The sequence below is a fragment of the Candoia aspera genome, chromosome 3 (assembly GCF_035149785.1).
Source record: "Candoia aspera isolate rCanAsp1 chromosome 3, rCanAsp1.hap2, whole genome shotgun sequence".
In the NCBI taxonomy this organism is placed as follows: Eukaryota; Metazoa; Chordata; class Lepidosauria; order Squamata; family Boidae; genus Candoia; species Candoia aspera.
In genome coordinates, this window is record NC_086155.1 from 176,084,178 (window position 1) to 176,105,422 (window position 21,245).

The 21,245-nt window shown below is 35.2% G+C and overlaps 1 protein-coding gene across 1 annotated transcript in view; it reads right to left on the reverse strand.

The window, feature by feature from the left end:
- Positions 1–854: 854 nt before the first annotated feature.
- EYA1 (EYA transcriptional coactivator and phosphatase 1) overlaps positions 855–21,245 on the reverse strand; it is a 94,140-nt gene continuing 73,749 nt past the window's right edge. The window contains exons 14-19 of the mRNA XM_063299380.1: positions 14,665–14,723; positions 14,315–14,475; positions 14,014–14,128; positions 11,970–12,091; positions 11,131–11,231; positions 855–4,210 (exon numbers count right to left, since the gene is read on the reverse strand). Of these exons, the coding sequence (XP_063155450.1) occupies positions 4,130–4,210; positions 11,131–11,231; positions 11,970–12,091; positions 14,014–14,128; positions 14,315–14,475; positions 14,665–14,723 (639 nt within the window). The 3' untranslated portion in view covers positions 855–4,129. The remainder of the gene's footprint in view (positions 4,211–11,130; positions 11,232–11,969; positions 12,092–14,013; positions 14,129–14,314; positions 14,476–14,664; positions 14,724–21,245) is intronic.

Genomic DNA, 21,245 nt, shown 5'->3' on the forward strand with positions numbered 1-21,245 from the left:
TCGATTATTCACTGAAGTGGAGAACTTTGTGAACCAGTCAGCTCTGGTTTGCTCCTTTGAATGGGACTGTCCTCCCCTGAAAAGGTTGGCTTCATCTGTGACTAGATTTGTTCATCAAGCTATCTCAAAACTAAACATATTACATTATGGTTTAGTGCAATGGGGACACATATTTGAAGATAGTTCAGAAATGTAAATCAATATGAAGAAAGGTGATTATATTACCTGATTTTTTTTAAAGTCCTAGATAATAAACCTATGCAATGCTTTAGATTTGATAGCTGCAAAAGCTGCCACATGTTCCCAGTAAAAGATGTGCCTGCTTTAAAGAGTTTATTTATTTAATGGGCCGCCCAACTCCTGTATGACTCTTTAGCTTACAGCTAAAAAAAGCCTTCAACGTGTAAAATGAATACAACAGATCAGAAGAGCAAAACACAAAGACAAACCAAAACAGATAAAAACAAACCAAAAAAGAGGTGCAAAAAAGAGAATCTCTTGCAGAGTTCCAGATAGCTGCTATGTTCCCTTATGTTCCCAAGGACCTTTTTGAAACTGAATCCCAGCCTGGCAAAACATTCCAAAATACTTTGAAAATCTAAGGACGTGTCTTCTTTTAAGTGAGTTGTTTCCACTGCCCTCGCACCTGCACTTGAGTTCTTTGGTTCTTTGAGGCCTGATCCCATGACATTTCATCATATAGCCTTCTATAGCAGTAACTTTGGGGAATTCTCTACCAAGAGACAGACCCATAGAACTTACTACTGGATTTCTGAAAACTGGCAAAACTAAGATATTGTATGTTAAGGGATGGAAGAATTCAAATACATTCAAAATGGCTACAATATGTCACAAATCAATTTTATTAATTTAAACGCAAAATGAATGGAGGAAAGTTTCTGTACATAATGGTTGACACAACACACTTTTTGTACAATAAGGCCCAGACAAACTTTTTAGTCAGCATATAGACTACCCCCACAAAAAGGGAGGGGGGAGGGGAGGAAAAGGACTCCATTCCTATTTTGCTTAAAACAAAAAACCAGCCCCTGCAATTAAAGGACTTACGTGTCTGCTTAACCACAGCTTTTAAGTAGTCCTTGTACTGGCTTGCTTTTGGTAGATCAAGTTACTGAAGGTGAAGGGCTGTACTTATAATCAAATAGTTTGAAATAAGCCACAAAATAATGTAAACTGTAGCAGCAATATGCATCCTCCACGAAAAGGGAGTTGCCCTAATAAGGCTGTGCGAAGCTTTGATTCAAGGGTTCTGTTTGAGGGCAAATCATTAAATTCAATCAAACTTTCGCATAGGAACCTATCTGGATTTATTCAACTAAACCTACAGATCATGGATTTGAATTTTTAAATCAAATTGCAAGTTCAAGTTGGATCTTGGCTGAATCACACACCCCTATTGCCTAACAGCTACTTTGTTGCTACAAGCTGGCTTAAAAGCTGGTTTAGTCCACAAAAATAAAAATTGAGAAAATATAACTAAAATATGTATTTCTAAGGAAGCCAGCAGTACCTAGTATTAAAACTTAGGCCAAGAATTTAGACTCATGCATGTTTTGGTTAACAAGGGCTTTGTTTAACCATGGTTATAAACATGGAGGGTCACAGGGGATTACATATATTTTCTCAACCTGTGCAAATTTCTCCTTCTCATTTATCAAGGATTTATCAATCCTGATTAAATGTGAAAACACACTGGTGTTGGTATAATATAGTAGGAAATAATTTTTTGAGGAAGATACAGGATGCATTTGTTATTAACTCTGGTCAAGAAAGCCACACTGATTTATCTAAACCAGCTCAAAATAAAACTGTCAGGATTGTCACAGTTTAGTAAGAAAGGGTAGAATTAATTGAACAATTACAAACAATGAAAACGAAATTGGCAGTAACTATTTTACTGTGTCCATTGCCAGCAACGGACCAATACAAAAATCTGATTCTTAGTGTGACACTTTAAAATTAACGATGTACCAGACATTTGCCATTTTTAATTTCATTTCAGGCTGTGGGTTTACAAACAAAATTATTTCACAATGCTTGATTTTTCTAAAGTTTACAAATTTTAAGAAATACGCATTGCCATTTTTTCAATCTATTCTATAGCTTCTTATTTGGAGTAAACCACCATGTGGCTTGGGAGATATTGTGCCCTCACAGTAGAGTTAGGAAAGGTTTGGGGTTTCTGTTTCAGAGCTGCCCATCTTAAAACTCTTTAACTCCCACTGTGCATGGCCTTTTCCATAGCAGGTATTAATGAGATTTAGACTGAAATAGTTGACATGCTTACTTTGGAATTAAGCCCATTGAATTTGGTACTGGCAAGATATAGAAGATGGCTGTTAAAGTGTTTTAAATTTTTTTGCAACAAAGTAACTATTTTAAAAAGAGCAAGACTAATTTCTATAGTCAGAATGTATTGACTGAATCCAAAAAGCGTTCCCTGTTATACCTTAAGATAAAGTGGTTGATCTCATATTTAACTTTTGAGTGCATAAACATCTTTTTTATTCTATTAAATCATGACACATTACATGAGGCTTTTTTTTTAGTTCTCTATATTTCTGACAAAAAGAATAGATTATTACTCCACATTCAATATTTGCACAAGAAGACAATGACTTGAATGCAGAATATTTTTTCACTGGCAGAATTCTAGCAATATTGCTCCTGACGGTAAAAATAGAAGTAGGGAGAGGCAATTTTTGTCACTATCTCCTTCTCCTAAAGTATTGTTCTGGAACATCTCCCAATCCTTTGGAACAGATTTCTGGGGGTTGAAGAATAATTTCAATAAAATTTATTTCATCCACTAGGAGGATTCTTCTATTGTATCAACATCCTTCCATGGACAGAAACTGTTCAGTTTATGATTCAACCCAGTTAAATAAAGGAGCAGAACACTGTGCTCAGTTTGCAAGCAGTACTAATACATATGCTTCATATCAGTTAGGAATACATTTTCATGTTTAAACTGCTACTTTTCTTGGTAAAGTACACCGAAACAGTGGCAAATCAAGCCTCCATATGCAAGTACTTTAAATGAAAAGTGACAATTTAACCATGCAAATCTTTCTCACCTGATATGAATGAAGTATATTTTGCACTTGAACCTATGCGTTCAAGTACAAAATATAAATGAGAGGACAGCCTATTATAGGCAAGGTAAAAATAGGGAGTTGATACTGTGATATAACAGATTTGCAAAGAAAAAAAACGAAAAGAATGAATAAAAAGTGATTCCTTATTGACACTTGACAACCATGGTTTTGGTCTTGACAAATGATCTTAAAAATTTCAATTTACACATTATACACAATACTTTTATAAGGCACAGCACAATAGTTTGTGCACATACTGCCTCATACTTCACCAAAAATCCATTACTACCGTTCAATAATATTTGCCTAAACAATATGTAAAACATTGTCCATTCGTTAGAAATTTACACAAAAACATTCTTCCTGTACACGATTGTCTCAGTGATGTACCTATTTGCTTAAATTATACATACTTCAATCTACTTTGCAATGTGCTAAGACCAAAATCTTTTTGTGATCAGAAGGCAATGACTTGTTATAGCCTTCCCATTTATTGTACATATCCACATTTAAATGATGTCAAAACAGAATCTGTTCATAAATAAGTAAAGATTTACAGATTACCCTGGATCTGAGGAAAAAAGCAAGAAAAAGAAGTAAACCTTTAAAAATGTGTCCATGGTTTTTTTTTTTTAAGTTCAGTCTTAGTTGTGCAATCAGGTTTGCTGTATTTAAGATGTGTTCATACCACATTGGAGATTCTAGAAATCACAAGGCATTTCCCAGTCTCTTCACAGGTATGAACATTCAAATGTAGTGAATATGGTAAGAAGACATTGCTAAAACATTCTCATCATGGCTTGTTCTCATTGGATTCACAGTACTAGAATGAACAGCTGTTTCTGAAGAAAAAGATGTGCTCCTCCATTTACTGAAAGGGCAAAGGTTAAGACCAGTTGCAGCTGTACATCAACATGATGAAATCACAAAATTCTGTAGGCCAGTGCCGAAACAAGACTCAGGAACACCATCCATGGATGTGAGGGAGGTTCTGAGGTTACAAAGTGCTACTATAAGTACTCCAGTTCCAAGGCATGATGAAGCGCCATAAGGTCAGAGTGGCTTGAGATCCTCCAGAATGGCATGGCATGCTGTGAGGAATACAAACACATTGTAGAGAGACAATGTTACATGTTGTTTTATTATTGCAGCAGTATACTGGAGACCAAGTCAACAAGAATGCAAGAACACTGTCAAAAATTATCAAGCCCATAAGAAATGCATTGTTAAATATAAGCAAAGAAAAACATGAAAAGGCAGACCACACTGAGACCGAGTATGTAAAATGATTGCAAGCTTACTGTGCTGAAGGCCCTTCTATTTTACTTTTTTTTGCAAGCATTATTAGAAATATAGCTCCAAATGGATTCCATTAGGATAATGCTTTCTATTAAGAATTCTAGCTTTTGACAAACACAGATGCTGAGCCTAACAATGGAGCCAGGTACCCCTGTGGCCAGTACATCAAAGCTGCGATGCCTAAGGCTGTCTTTCTACCCTCTAATTCAGTAACACTTGAGAAAAGGAATAGAGGACGTCCAATATAAAGAATTATGCATTTACTCTGAAGTGTGAAGTACAATGAACTATCCCTCCAATGTAAAGTCATACTAGGATAATAATTTGCTTTGTACTTCATTATATATTCCAATTCAGGACTAACGTTTTGAGATTCCTTTGTTAAGTGACTCTCAGTCATACCTAGCATTTCTCTCATGTTTCAGAATACAACGATCTCAATAATAAATATGAAGTGCTTCCATTAAAAAAATGCTGAAACATCTTAGGGTGGGGGTGCATAAAGAGTTTCTCAAGGGATACCCAATAAAGACATTATAATGCCAACAATATATTTAAATGCACTAATTCTTGTCACTTGTACCAGTGTATAAAACAACAAAATAATATTTATAGTTGGAATCCAAAGAATAAATTACTAAGTGTTGCTATTTACAGTGTGCGTACGTGTGTGTGTGTGATTTTAAGCCACATCACTTTACACTCCATTTAAATTCCACTCCAGAAGTTTCCATGACTATCACAACCAAACATAAAATGAGTATGGGTTGAAATAAGAAGATGGGATAAATAACCACTATTGTTCATATGGAAATCCATGTGCAGCCCTGGGAATCCTAGCAAAGTTATTACTTCATCAAATTCCTAAAAATACAACTTACTGTTTCTTTACCTCAACCATTAATTTCTTAGACTGGTAATCTATTAAAATCCCCATCAATATGTAACTCTTTATTAAGAATAGTCTAATTTCAGAAGCAATTTGGAAACACTTTTTCACAGTAGGCAGGTAGGCCATTTTGTTAAACAAGCAGTACAAATAAGAACAAAATAGAGATTCATTTGGTCAGAGTACAGTGATTAATGCATTGTTCATTACCAGAACATTTTCTTTCAGTCTTTCTGTTGACAAATAAGTAGACTAAGAAAAAATAATATTATGCTGCTAAATTATGTTTAACATAATCCTTTCCTATTGCTTCATAATATATTGACATTGGTAATGTTAACCTTCCAACAGGTTTCCTATATATAATATTTTAAAGATAAATGCATAAATGTTCTTCTATTACTAAATGAGGAAAAGAACTGAACCTATTCCAAACATGACATATAAACGAATTAGAGACATGAACAATATGAAAACACAAACATTATTAAGACTGTTCTTCAGTTCAACACAAACCTGATCTCAGAGCAGACTGGTTAACATGAAGTAACATTTAACTCACTTAGGACAGTCATCTATAATGTATCTTGTGTCAGATTCAAAATCCTCCACACCTCCATCTACTAAATTTTTAGCATCAGCAATTTATTTGAATGGAATATTAGGAATGAATATAGTTAGCAAAACCAGTCTTCATGGCACCTGTCAGCCCCACTAGGTTAGTCCAGGCCAGAAAATGAACCCCACAGGAAGACCAGAACTACCCTTTATTGAGATTGGCTATAATCATGGAATCTTGCAAGTCTAATTGTGCTGTTCTTCCTCCTCCTCCTTATACTCCAGTGAATCAGGAGAGTGCTTGCCTGAGCTGCTTCCAATATTATTACTGTTTCCCAGAACTTAGAGAATGTTTCAGCCCCCTTTGCTTAGCTAATGGTTCTTGTATATTTCTGTCAAGATCATTTGCCTGATTCTCTACAGCACCTCATACCTCCCATATCAGTAGCAGATCTTACATACTACAACTCACAAAAAGAAACTCCAACTCAAAATAACTTTATTTCTATAAATGAAGAATCCCAATATTGCAATTTGGGAAAGGCTAAGCAAATAACTAAGCATTATGATAAATATTAGTAATATTTGGATGTAGTCATTTTCTGGCATGGTAAGCACACCATAGATAAAGTTCATATATCATGTTTCTCACCTGCATCAATTCTGTGAATTAGTCCAGATAGGTTTTCTCATTTATTATTACAACATAGCCAAATATTTTAATTATCCAATTGCCATATACCAATCTTGTACACAGTACTGATTCCGAATACCATTCATCTACTCTCCAATACCTCCTAGGCTCTGTGCCATAATATTTTAACAGCATACTTGAGCTAGTTTATTGGCAGGAGAGATGACACTAGACACATCCAGTTGAAGAGCAGCTGGCAAGATAGCTGCTTGTTTTTTGACTGTCAGCTGGTGGTCAGGGTGGAACTCTGACTTGACCACTTAAGCCAAATAGCAACTGGGATTGAATAAAATTAGTTTGTGCAGTATGTAAGAGTACCTCACTTAAATCCTTTTATTTTAGTTTGGGTTCTGACTATTCATACAGCAACAGAAGGAACATTTGCAATTCTTTAGTTATATAACACCAGCCGTGTGCTGTACATGTGTTATAAACAGTGCTGCCCTGGCTCCAGCAAACATCGCCCTGCAATTTCATCCAGGCTTAGGTCAAAAAGAATAGAGAAGGTGCATTTGCTATGATGGGCAAAGAGCCAGCACAGTTTGTTCCTCCCCAAAAGATCAGGGAGAACTGGATGAAAATCTCCCTGCTGGCAGCCTTGGGAGCAACAGATCCACAGGGTGTCCTTTATTATTCTGGCTTGAGAAAAAACCACAATTGAGACTTTTACATTTAAGGCATATAAATATAGTCACAGACAGCCTGAAAAGTAGTATTTTTGAGGTGAGGTAAGAATCTGAATGGTCACAGACTCAGGAGGATGTTTTTCTTAGGCATGAATACATATGGTTACCAAATTCATTGTTGATATAATCCCATTTAATTCACTGTTGTTTTGCCAGGAGAAAATGTGGCTGCTGCCTTGTGTCCTAGGCTGGAATTCCTTCCGGCAACAAAGAACACATGAAAGCAATGCCTCCCGAGGCTGATTCATATTATTTATTTATTTCACAAGCGTAATAGCTTTCTTAGCTTGCCATCCTATATCCAGTTACATGAGAAAAAGCTTCACTGAACTGCTGAGAAAACATGATCAGGATTGCACTGCAAGTTGTACTTTACATGAGGGCCACTTTAAAAAACTGCTTATTTAAATATTGGCACCAATTTAAATGCATAGTTCTTTTACCAAAGTGTATTTCTCTATCATCAAAATGCAAAAGAAACACTGTTTAGATTAAATATAGAAATGGATTACAAGCTAAATATTTGATTTTAAAATTTATACGTTAAGGCTTAAAAATAAGGTGATTTCCACCAGTTCTTCTCCAACAATTTTTTCCCTGAAAAGTAGCTATAGCAGCTGCAACCGGAAGGAGAAGATATCAGGTGTTGCTTTAACAACTTACTCCTTTCTTCATTAAAGCTTTTCTACTTAAAATTACTCCAACCAACTTTCTAATGAAGAAAAAGATGTAAGTATTTATTAAATCTCTTAGGTGAAAAGCAGCATGGGAATGCATTTAAGAATCAGACGTGCTAGACCAAGAAGGGGTAAGAAGTTATGCAAAGAATTCAAAACCTGTAATGATCTGAGCTCAAAACAGCCATTTTGACTGTTCTAAAATTGAAACAAAGCACTTATGTTCTTCATTATATTCTGACAAATATTTTCTTTCAAATGGCATTGTTTTAAGCATTCCTGGCTGTTTTAAGCACTGAGATTTTACTTCTGTTTAATGGTTTGTGACTGGATGTCTAGCCTAACTTTTGAGGGGAGAGATGGGCAGTGGCAAAAATTTGAATAAATAAATAAACAAATATGGCAGTAGGAATGGTTCCTGCCAGGCTTAGGCTGGGTAGGCTGATGAAGGTGAAGATTTATTATTACTATTAAAGTTTGGACACTACCCAACTCCAACTGACTCTTGGCGGTTCACAATTAAAAACATAAAAACATAAAAACCAAAACCAAGATGGGATCCAGGAACAATATACAGATAGAAAACAAAAATAACAAATACACCCAAGGGGCCCTATCTATCTCAACCCAAGGCCTGAGAAAAGCACCGGGTCTTCAAGGCTTTACAGAATGCCAACAGAATAGGAGCAATGTGGATTTCTGGGAGGATCTCATTCCAAGTCTTTTAAATAAAACCAACCAACCATGGGAGATAGGCTGTCCTTCAAGTAACTGCAGCGCTTTATAGATAATAACTAGCACCTGGAATTGCATCTGCAAGCAAAGTGGCAACCAGTGCAGTTTGTGGAGTAGAGGTGTCCCATGGGCATACCAAGGCATGCCCATCACTGCCTGCATGTTCTGGACCAGCTGAAGCTTCTAAGTGGTTTTCAAGGGCAGTCCCACACAGAGTGTATTACAGTAGTTGAGCCTGACTAGAGCAGGAATGACCATATGAAGAACCACCCAGTCCAGGAAAGGGCACAACAGGTCAGTCTTGGTAGGATTGAGTCGGAGTTGGTTCCTTTCCCCATCCAGGCCTGCTCAGCCTCTATGTGTCTGTATTTTTTGCATGCTTTTATGCTTTACTATAGTTGAGTTTAAGAATGTATTTAAATTTTCAGTGAGATCTATGCTGGTTTGGATTGATTTGAATGTGGACATTGTGCAAGCTCCTGTGTTCTGATCCTGTTGAACTTCATGGAGTCTTTAAATACAGATTTTGATGGTTTGTAGATCCTTGGGCAGTGGAGCTTATTTTTAAAATTTTTGGGTGCTGCTATAAAATTAACATTATTGCTCATGCAAGAGTAAAACATCAACATTAGAATTTTTGCAATTGTAATATGCAAACTGACACACAAGGAACAGAATGAAAGCTTTTGTGTATATTTTGCATGTGACTATGCAAGCTGTAAAATCAAATGTTGTTTGAAATTTTATGTGTGTTTGTGTGTGTGTGTGTATTGATTATGTGCCACCAAATCATTTTCAACTACTAGCAACCACAAATAGATTTTCTCCATGAGTGTATCCATGTGTGTGAATGTGTGTGTGTGTATGTATGTGTGTATATATAAAAATAAAATGAGGTGGTAATCCATGCTGACTGCTGTCTGCTACCCAAGCTACATTAAAAAATAGCCAGAAATCCCCACAGAAAACAAATGTTTCCCATCTTGTGCACACCTGTGATAAAGAAGTTTTTCTTCCCTCACTATCTTCTGCTCCAGGCATCAGCCACTATGGCTGCTTTTCAGGAAAATTAGAGAGAGAGTTTCAGAGAAGACAAATATGTACATTACCTGTGATAGCTTGGTCCTAAGAGAGAATGAAAGAAACTGTTCAGTGCAGTATGACTAAAACATCATAATTTTCAAAGGAGGGAAGCATAATAGACTGCATACTAGTTCACCACTACAAATGCATAGTCCTTGGAACAAGCATGAAGCCACCTGTATGTGTACGTGTGTGTGTGTGTGTGTGTATTATATATAGGCTGACCATATTTCCTTGAGACAAAAACGGGACATTGGGATGGCAAAATGGGACAGGGTTAAAAACAGGACATTGGGATGGCAAAACAGGGCAGGGCTGGGTGACAGGCTGGGTCAGCAGGCAGGAACGTCTGCAGTTTTCTTGGGCTGGGAATCTTTGGATTCCTTTGTTTGTGAGAGGTAAGGCTGGGCTGGAGAGTCTAGTGAACGGATGTCCCTGACAAGCCATTCCTCCTCTGGCTGTGCTTTTACGTTCTTTTCTTCCCACCGTTTCAAGGCAGGAGCCAATTGGCTCACCCTTTGATCACCGCCTATCAGCTCATCCTGTTTTTTTCTTTTTAGGTTTCCTGCCGGGTTGAGCTTTGCAGCTTTTTTCCTGCCGTTTCCGCTGAGCTCCCCCTCCTTCCACTCAGTCAGACTGCATTCTGACAGTTTCGTGGGAACTTTCAAATTTTTAAGTAAGGTTTTTAAGAAAACCGGACAAAATGGACATTTATATTAAAACGACGGGGTGGTCTGGAAATGTTAAAAAAAGGGACTGTCCTGTTCAAAATGGGGCGTATGGTCAGCCTATATATGTATGTATGTGTGTGTGTGTGTATATTTTATATGAAAGCAGGAAATGTTGATCTTTGGTAAAAGTTTTTATTTGATCTTGAGGTTGATTGTTAACATACAAGTTCATATTATTTGTAAGACTGACTAGTTCACAAGTTCTGAGTGGTTAAAAAAAAGGCACTACTTTGACTAGGTCTTCTAAGTGGCCAAAATGTTATTTGAGGCAACATATTAATTTGGGGGAGGGGTTTGGTGATTTCTTTTAAAATCTTCGGAGAAATGATTTTCATGTTCTAATTTTGGCTTGTAAGTGTAAAGCTTCCTTATTTTATTTACAAGGTTTATTTATTTACTAGGGTTATGAGTTGAATAAACTTAAAATCAACGATCATGTATAAAGGTGTAAGTTATACTAAGCATGATGGGACCTACTTCTGAGGAAGTATATATAACAACTTTTCTGACTTGATAGCTTCCGGATGTATTGGACTGTCCTTCCAATCAGCCCCAGTCACTATGGCCATGCTGAGGGGAGATGATGAAGACTTTAATTAAAATGATGTATAATTTATTTGAATAAATTATATAAGATTTTTAAAATCTTGTGTCATTACCTTCTTTGCTCCTTGTTCTTCTTCCACACCATCTCCTATGACAACATAAACTACTTTTCTTCCAAATCTTTGAATTATGCGCTCAAAACAGCTTTCTTTTCCTGGAAAGTTCAAGCATATCATCAAGCCCCAATTTGGGAAAGAATACTGCAGTTTATTTTGGTTGAGAAACCAATAAAATGGTTAGACACATTTGCTTTATAATGTGAAATAATTATTCCCAGAACTCCTGTATGTATTAGGTTAAATTCATTTAACTTGACACTAAAATAATTATCATTAAGGATACAAGTGGGCAACTGAAATAAATTTTCATATAGCAAAACCATAGATAATAAATGAAAGCATAACAAAAATTTAATGATCCGGGTCAGAATTATCCATGCTTATCAATAATGATTAGTTCTAAAGAATTATATAATCAATTTCAAGTGCTCAACAAGATTTGGGATTTGGAACTTGAATGGTATGTTCTCAAGGTACATGAGAAAGCAATACTTTTGAAAATAAAAGATCCATCAAAGTTGTTTTCAACATGGCATAAGTGGTTGACTGGTAAAAGAAAAACAAGTCTTAAGGGGGTAGAAAAGTAATTTATGGCTAAACCTGAAGTTGCTCTTAACACATGGCCTATGTATGGACATAGATTTAAATTAACTTTAATGCTTCCTACTATTAAAACAGGGTAGTGACATTCAGTCACAGCAAATTCTGCAACACAAAGGAATATACAATTATATTTCTGCATTAGTCAAAGAGATACTGAAGGTTAATCATTATCGCAGCTCATTTAAAATTAGGACATCAAATAACAGATTCCATTCACTGTAAACACTCACCTATTTTTGTTGCGCTGTAAATATTTTCTATTGGAAATACCACACCCAAACCATATAGCAAGACTTTGGCAAGAGCTGGGATAAGCTGAGTAGTTGTCACTAAAATATTGACACAATTTGTCCTAGAAGAAAGTAAAGAAGTATTTTATGATAATCAAACAAATACTGCCACGCTATAAGCAAATTATTATTTTCATTTTAAAACCAGGAAGGGAAATTTAGGTCTACAATTAAGGCTAGGAAGAGTTCATAGATGGAGAATTGGTATTCATATGCAAGTCCAGTGTACAACAACTAGGGTTCTCTAGTTCCTGCTCTTACCTGAGTTCTTAAGAGGATAGATACTTGGATATATTGTAAACCGCCCAGAGTTGCTCTTTGAGTGAGATGGGCGGTGACTAAATTTGAAATATAAACAAATATAAAATAAATACATAAGACAGACCACCAGTGATGGATATATAAAGGTAGGGATTGTTCTCAAGAATTGATGGAGAAGACTGAATCCACTATGGTATTAATGCAGATTCTATATGTGTATTACAGCATTGCCCCCCCTTCAAAAGATACCATGAGGAGGCTTCTTCTATTTCAGTGTAGGGACACATTCTTTACAATGGCCTAGGGCAGAGGGTCTCATCAGGTGGCACTGGGGGAATGCAAGAGTCTCGATGGGGGCAGGTATACTTGCTGTTCTGGAAATCCCAGTTTTCCATATCACAGAAATACTGTGCCCCAGTACTGAACATTTTGTAGTTGGTTGGAATATTACAAGTTGGACACTTGCTGTGGAATGCAGAACTTAGTGCTACCTGGTAGGAACTAGGAAACTGGATCAGGACTGGGAAGGGGCTATGTGACTGAGCAGAGTGGTAAGACTGGGGTCATACATTCTTTATCCAAGAGAAGGAGGAAGATGAGGAATGCTATCTAGGAAGAAAGAAGTAGATATGTCTATATGCCAACTACCTGCTGTGAAACTCATATAGGCCCAAAGATCACACTGGAACCCTATTTGGAACTTGGACTCCAGCAGATGATTCCAACTGTTAGCAGGTAGGATAGAATGGTGGAAGGAAAGCTTGAAAGTCTGTGAACATTCTTAGTCTGTCTTTTCCCCATCTTGGCAGGCAGTGGAGGGCTTATATATAGGGCTTAACAGACAGAAGAGGAGCTTTTTGAGCTCTAGCTGTAATCATGTAGATGTTCTTCTCTGAAAGAAGAGATCTCTTTTTTTCTGTCAAGGTGAGACCTAGGTTCTTTACTGAACTGCTTGGTGGGACATAATATACCAAAGGTTGAGAATTCCTGTCCTTATGTCCCATGTTTCACATGCATGGGAGGTAGCACTCATGTTTTCTCCTCTTCTGTCCTTGGCAAAGGCTACATTGGATGAGCAGCCATGCTACTGGTGTGGCAATTATGTTTCTCTGACTTTCGTTAATTATAGTTTAGAACTGCTCTGTATTCCTCATACGATAGAAACTAAACAGTTACAGTATATGATGCAGTGCAGTAGAAAAAGTGGGAGTGACAATTTATGAAATATATGGATGAAAAGATAGTAATTGGCTAAATCTACCTTATAGGGCTATTAATTGTGAGGAAAAAATGCATGTGGGGAAGTGCTCTGTATACCACCTTGAATTTTAGGGAAAAGACAGGCTATAAACATAAGAAATAAATCTAATGAATTAAGAGTTAAATTTTATTGCCACCATGCTTGGGATGTGGAAAAAGGATTCTATATTATCAGTTAAATGGAAAACTTTCTCTTCATCTGTCATCACTATCAACCTATCTACTATAGTATGATGCTATAGGAGGAAAAATGAAACAATTCATGTCCATTTTTATAATAACATTGCATATCAATTGACCATTTTTTAAAATGCCACATTTTAGAAAGCTATAATTTAAATTAAAATAGCTATTCCTAGCAGTGCATGATGTATTAATTATAACCCACAGAATATTGGAAAATATATATTTACATTATAGCTTTGGTTAGTCTGCATTACTACCCCATGTGAAATCTACTTACCTAGAGTGAATTAGCGTGAGTGCTTTCAGTGCAAGTGTTAACCACGAATCTGTAAGGGCTTCAATTTCTGCTCTAAGCTGCAACCAAGCTTCTCTCTTTGCTGGGCCCAGAAGACCTGTCGGGGGATGAGTGAGGGAGAACAAGCACTGTAGCATTTGCATTTCAACTATAACCTCTTACCATGTTTTATAGTTCTATAGAATTTACAGTTATAAGTAGGTGGGCAAACATAACCATGTTCAAAAACCTCACACAGCAATGAGACAGTAATTACATGGGAAGTGATACGATGGGTACTTGCCTCCAACATTATTTTTGTAGGTGTTATAGATTTCTTTTACTCTTCGGTATCGGAAAGCTAGTTTTCTCATCCAGTCTACTCCTCCACGCACCCCTGTTGCTAAGCATAGGTTAGCACTGGTAGCTGCTGCAGGGAACCCATCTGTCCCGAAGTTATAGGTGCTGTTTCGGTTGTAAGAAAGTTTTAAAAATTATCAGACTGTTCAAGATAAATATAACTGAATATTATACTGGTAATTTAGATGATTTGAAAAAGAACAGAAATAACAGTATCTAGAAGTCATTATAAACAAACAAACAATCAAACATCTCTCATTTTTCAATCACTGTTTTCTATCAGTTTAGATTTACCTTAAATCCTGGCCATTATCATCTGATGAAACATCATCAATATGAACTTGGTCACATTCCTGTAATGGGGGAAAAATCCACCATATTTACTTTGATTTGCCAGCTGCAATACAACAAATGCTAATAATTTTCAGGGCATGCAAATCAAAAATCATATTTACTTTTTTATATTGCTATAACTGAATTGATATAAATTATTTTAGATACTATTCTTAGAATTTATAAAAAAAGCTGCATTTGGAAGGAACGTTGTTAAAATAATTATCATGTACATTCTTATACATTTTCAGCTGCCTTCAAGTTTTAGCTATTCCAAAGGGTTTTCAGGCAGTGTGTACGTATAACTGGAACCAGACTTTTTGGTAAATGTAACTTATTAGAAAAATTAAATCTGATGCTAACCACCAATGAAACTATGACCTCTGATTGCTGTTGAGCCACACACTAATACAGCCTGAGGCCAATGTTTTAGAAAAGTGCAGACAAAAAAGAAAAAGTTATTTGTTTTCCACTGTTTCTGCCTCTTCTGGAAAGTGCAAACCCAGAGGAAACTCTTTAAACACTTTAAAGATTTACAGAATGCACTATTTTACTCCTTGAAGCCACTGCACTGAACAAGCCCTTCATACTTATAAGTTGGTTTATCTGCCCAGAACTGGGCAAATGAATATACATTGTTTATCTCAACATTAAATAACAGAATTACTACTACTGTTAGTATTGATATTTTACTGCTGGCATTTATAAATAAAACACTTTTCAGAATTGTGTTTAAACTAAATCCACAGTCTATAGCTCATTCGTTTTAAAAGTCTCCACTGCGTTTCTTAATGTGAATACCAATAGCAAAGATGATCCATTTGTACAGCCCTAATACTCCAGAGCTGCATATTTCTGTGTTACTGGTTCTCTCTGAACAAATTTTTCACTCTCTCTATGGGCTTGGAGGGAGGGAGGGGAGCTAGAAGTGGAAAGAAACTCAAAACAGCTGTTCTCTAACAGAATTAAAATCATGACCCCTAACCTTTTTTCTAAAACATCTATTTCTCAGCCAACCCTCTCCCAGCAAGCAGTGAGTTCCAAGGAGGAAAAGACTTTGACCCTATGACCTTCTTCCCCTCTCCTGAGGTCAACAACCTCAGATAAGAAAAAAACGAAGAATGGCCTCACATGATGACTATGTGTGTAAGTCTTTTAAAGAGAGAAAACACAGGCTGCCTTTAGAATAGCTGAAACAGCATTAGGACCTAAATCCTGAATGGGAAGGATGAGAAAAGAGAGGTTGGATTAAACAAAACAAAACAAAACAAAACTGCTACAATCTGTTTGAAGTTTAGTGAAATCGAAGGCACACACTTAAAAAAATAAAATACAATAAAAATAATTATTTTTAAAATTGCATATTTTTCATATGAAGTTTGTTTCTACAATTCCCTAGATTTATTCTGATTAAAAGTGGATTTTATACCTAGATGGAACAGAAATCCGAACAAAACAGAAGAACGAAACTTCCACTGTCCATGACGTTTCTCAGTTTCATGCCAACAACTCTGCACTGAATTAACAGTGTATTTAATGCAGATACATTTCCATCACCAATAAAATTAACGGAAGTACAACTGCTTGCCATTTACTTGTGTGCATTCATGAATGTGTGCACAAACACATATACACACTTTGCTTATTTATCTTAATTTACATTCAAATTTGGAAGCAGAATAGTTATTTTGGATAAAAACAATATTACTGGGAAAGCCGAAAACAACAAAACAAAGTCAATATAAAAAGTTCAAGGATCAAGTTTCTTTCATTGATATTTTCAGGACCTTTCAAGTGAAGAACAACAATAGGAAACAATTCTATTACCTACAACAGAATCAGCATTTTCTGGAAAAGGAGAAAAATACTGAGTTAAATTCAGATTCCTTCTGCAAAAGGAAGGGGCTTTAGATCCAGTAGTGCTTCAAGGGAAAGAAACGGGATGCGGTACAGCTTTATCCATTTCCTCCTTATCCTTGGAGCTTCTGGATTACATCCTACACTGTTTTGGACAGCTCTTAAAATCTCCAAGGAAAGGTTCTTTCCCCTGAAGCAAATGAAAGAAGAAAGGTGACTCAAGACCAAAATTGGCAAAGGACTATGGATTCAACCCTACCTTTGAGAAACTACAATTATTGTTTTTAAAGATACTTGCTATCTATGTTATAACCTTTATTATCATCATTATTTTTATTTATTGTAATTATTACTATTTTAATTCTTATCTCATTTTTTTTACAATGAGTGAAACTAATCATAGCAAATACTACATTCCTTGGGAAACAGTTACAAATAGCTTATTTTTTTTTAGCTCCTTATGTAGGTTATGTCTGCCACTAAACCCAAATTTTCTAAGCCCTGTTGTAATAGTAAACAAAATGTTCCATGTCAAGATAGATAGGTAGGTAGATAGATTTTTAAAAAGTGTAACTAAAATAAGACGTTTCTCAGCAACAAAACATTCCACTACTTGCTACTTAATGAATGTGAGATTTTTAGAAATGTTCTTTGACTGAACTTCAGGTGTTGAATGAGAACAGGCAAGTGGGATGCATTACTGGAGCACTGTTTTGGGTAGGAGGGTAATCTTGATGGCAGGGGAAGAAATTGTAGGAAAAACAATTCAGAACAAACATACATAAAGAAGGCTGAAAGAAGAATGATCGTGACAGAAAAGATGAGAAAATGGAAAGAGAAACCATTGCAAGTTGAGAAGACAAAGGGGAAAAATCCAAGTAGAGAAATTAGTCAGAGGATCAATGTTTAGCATCCACTACAAAAGACAGGTAGGAAACAAAGCTTATTTTACTCTGGTGGGATGATGAATAAATAAATAGAGAAATAATCACATAGCAAATTCAACTGGCAGAATCCAATTAGCCCTTAATTCTTCATTAATCCATTGTACCTATTCTCTAAACATCCTGTGTTTGTTTTTTGTCTTCCAAGGTTTTTTTTTTTTAATAGAAAGAGGTATTTCAAGTATTGTTCAGTACCTAAGTTAGGTATAATTAACTTTCAATAGGTTTCAAGACTTAATTTCTGAAAACCTTAATTTGCTGAACTGGGATAATTGAGATTTGATTCAAATTCAGAGGACTGACAACTAGATAATTCTTTTATTTTCATTAGTATACTTTTGGAAATTGACTTACTGACAATTTGAAAGGCTCTCAGAAAATTCTGATACATTTTAAATTAACCAAACACATTTTTAAAAGGAACTAAACAACAATAAAAGCATGTAAGTACAACTTTTGGAGATAATTTATGTAAAAAAAGCTGTGTGCATATTTACAATTAGAGCAAATAACAACACTTTAACATAAATAACTTAGACTATGCATCTAGAACCCTAAACAGAGAAAAAAATTAGTATCTAAGAAAAATGTGAAACTTTTGTAAGAACGCAACTATCTCTTGTTTTTATGTATGACTCCTATGCCATGGCAAGTATTTTTTACAATCCAATATTCTGGCTTTAGACTATGTTCATACATTATGCTAAGCCACGGTCATTTAACTATGATTTGCTAAATTGACAACTGGCTGCATTCACAGAGCATATTAAGGCTAAACTTAACCAAACCATAATATTCCACTAAAACTAAGCTACAGCATGAGGTAGACAGTAACAGAAACCAACACAGTGACCCTTTGTAAAAACTGATGGAGACCTAGTTTGAATGAATAAAAGGTATCACTAATTGATGTCCCAAACTGAAGTTAGTGAGTAGATAAAAGAAAGGGCAATGATGCTGATAGCAGGGCCTGTAAACTAAAAATGGGCAAAAGCAGATGCAAAATGTGTCAATAAGCAGGCAGGTGGTTATTGCTCTTGACAAGTGCCTATGCATGTTGGTCTCCAGAGACCTTACTTCCTTTGTATACAACATTTGTTTCCTTAGTAACTAGATAGCATTTATCTCTAAATTACATTACATGGATGGATGGATGGATGGATGGAAGGAAGGAAGGACGGACGGACTTTGCAAGAGTCGAATGAACTAATTATACAAAATACTCAATTACAGTATACAGGTCTTGCATTTTTACTAATTTAAAATAAATGTTAAATGTTATCCAAATATTTGCTTATAGATATATGTTAAATACAAAACAGGAAGTGGCAAATTCATAGCTGGCTTTCTCATGAAAGTGAGATCATATTGTGCATATAGTTACATCATTTTATTATTTTCTTCAAAGGTGTAGTGAATCAGGAATACAAACTCTGTTTTATTCTTCAACATGCTTTAGGAAAACAATGCAATAAACTTGTAACAGTGAATCTTCTTACTTCCAAAAGTATGTCATCTGATTTGATTAAATTATAAAATGTGCTTGAAATAAATAAAAAAATTAAAATAAATGTAAAGCAAAGTCATTCTCAATCACAGTGAAAAACACATAAAGGCACTAAACAACTTTATACTTGATTAAAAGGGACAATACGAATAATATTATCTATAAATCCTCTTCTGAGAATTGGAAATCATTACAGACTACAGATCCAAACATGCTGATTATAGCTAAAACGCAGCCCTGTGTTTGCTTAATCTTTCTAATTTACCATGAGAAAACTAACACCATGCTGTCAACTAATTGTTTCAGTGATTTGCTTTACAAAGTAAAATGAGCTGAGAGGGAAATACTCCATCAAAACTAGCTCTTTTCCTCTATCCTTTACACATCACAGTGCCCTTTGAGACTTGCTGGACATTGGCCAACTCACAGGAAATGATCAGTGGATTCTCTGTTCCCCTCCTATCTGTCATTATGCAATTATCTTGCCTGTTTCATTTTTCTCTACTGAACGAACAGTAGAGAAATGTGGTCCAAGTATGTGTGAGAACAAGTTGTTAAAATTGCAAAATTTACATGTCTGCAAAAGCTCTACTCAGTCAAAAAATAGCACCTTAATTTCAGAATACTTTAAAATGTTCATTTAAAAAAAGAGCTCCTAATTTTTGTTTCCCAAATATGAATATACCATAATCATTTATCAAACCTACTAGAATAAAAGTTTCAAGAAAATCCATCTCATCTCCAACTGAAACAACATCAAGTATGTGAAATGATGTACAGTTTACTCCATTCCTTTCCAGTTTTATTTTTCCTTTGTTGTCTTGCCTGACACATTTGAAAGGTGTAATTCTATGGGTATGTATTTTGTAGTTAATATATGTTTTCTAAATTGCATGGCATTTTCATCTGATAAAAACTGTATTTTCCTGCTCCAGAAAGTATACCCATTTCTGTATAATGCCTATTTATTGACACACTAGTGATTGATATTATTTTGCTATTATACATTAATTTCACCTCAAAAGTGAATGTACTATTTATAATATACTTTTGTATATGGTTATTTTTGCAAGGATTAAATGTATTTTATTGCACCTCTAAATTTTTTGTTACCCTGGAAACATATATATATATATATATATATATATATATATATATATTTTTCCTATCAGTAAATATAGAGGTACTATGTACAAGTTCATACTGCAATTAAAAGTTGGTCCAAAGTATTGGGCTGCAATCTAAATTGACCTAATAAATAAATAGCATATACTGAATCTCATGCTGGCAGCAAGGTAAAAGAAACAGATGCATAAATAAAGAAGAGGAGCATTTCTAGTTCAGGCACGTGGTTAGAAGGTATAAAATGTAAAACCTATTTTGCAAAATAAATTAGAAAAATTAAATATTTAAATATATATTTAAAAATTCAGTTCTTATAAGCAGTCATACAAAAATAAGTTTGCAAAAATATGTATCTTTATATGCAAGCATGATGCCAATCCATGAAAAAAATACTCTGGAAAAAAAAACCCTCTTATCTTTTTTTCAGACCTGTGCCCACTGCCTCGCAGTTGTGAACAATAAAAGCTTAAATGCTTTTGTGAACTGCATAACCCATCATCACAAATTTCTTCTTCAGATACAACATAAAACCATGTGAAAAAGGAGTGACTATAGTTTTCAGTTCCTCACTACTGGCACCCAATTGGTGAACCTGTCATCTTTGTCTGGACTGTACTTTGTGACCATTTTCCCACAATAATTATTCTGTTCAGAGAGTAGAAAAAAAGTACAGATTACCTGTGGGATAGGCACAAGATACAGAGAACAAAGAGAGCTCTTGAAATCCATTTCATTCCATTTGACAATTTGTGGATTAACAGTTAAGGAATTAAAACTGACCTTGAAGAATTTCCTTTTAAAAACAATGGAATGGACTTACACAACTTACATTCCTACAAAAGAAATAACAACAACCAACCCTGTTAGGATAAAGACTAAGGTGAAAATCAATTATATATTCCTGAGAGTGGAAATTAAATTACAGGAAAAGGCCTGATTTTCTGTTTCTGAAATCTGAACATGCATGCTCATACACACATACATACTTCATATAATATAGAAGATATTTAGATTAAGAATGATCACCCAGTAAACTAATTTCTTTATACTATATATTAAATATGAAGCCAGTATTTTGTGTATATATTGATGATTTTTATGCAGTAAAA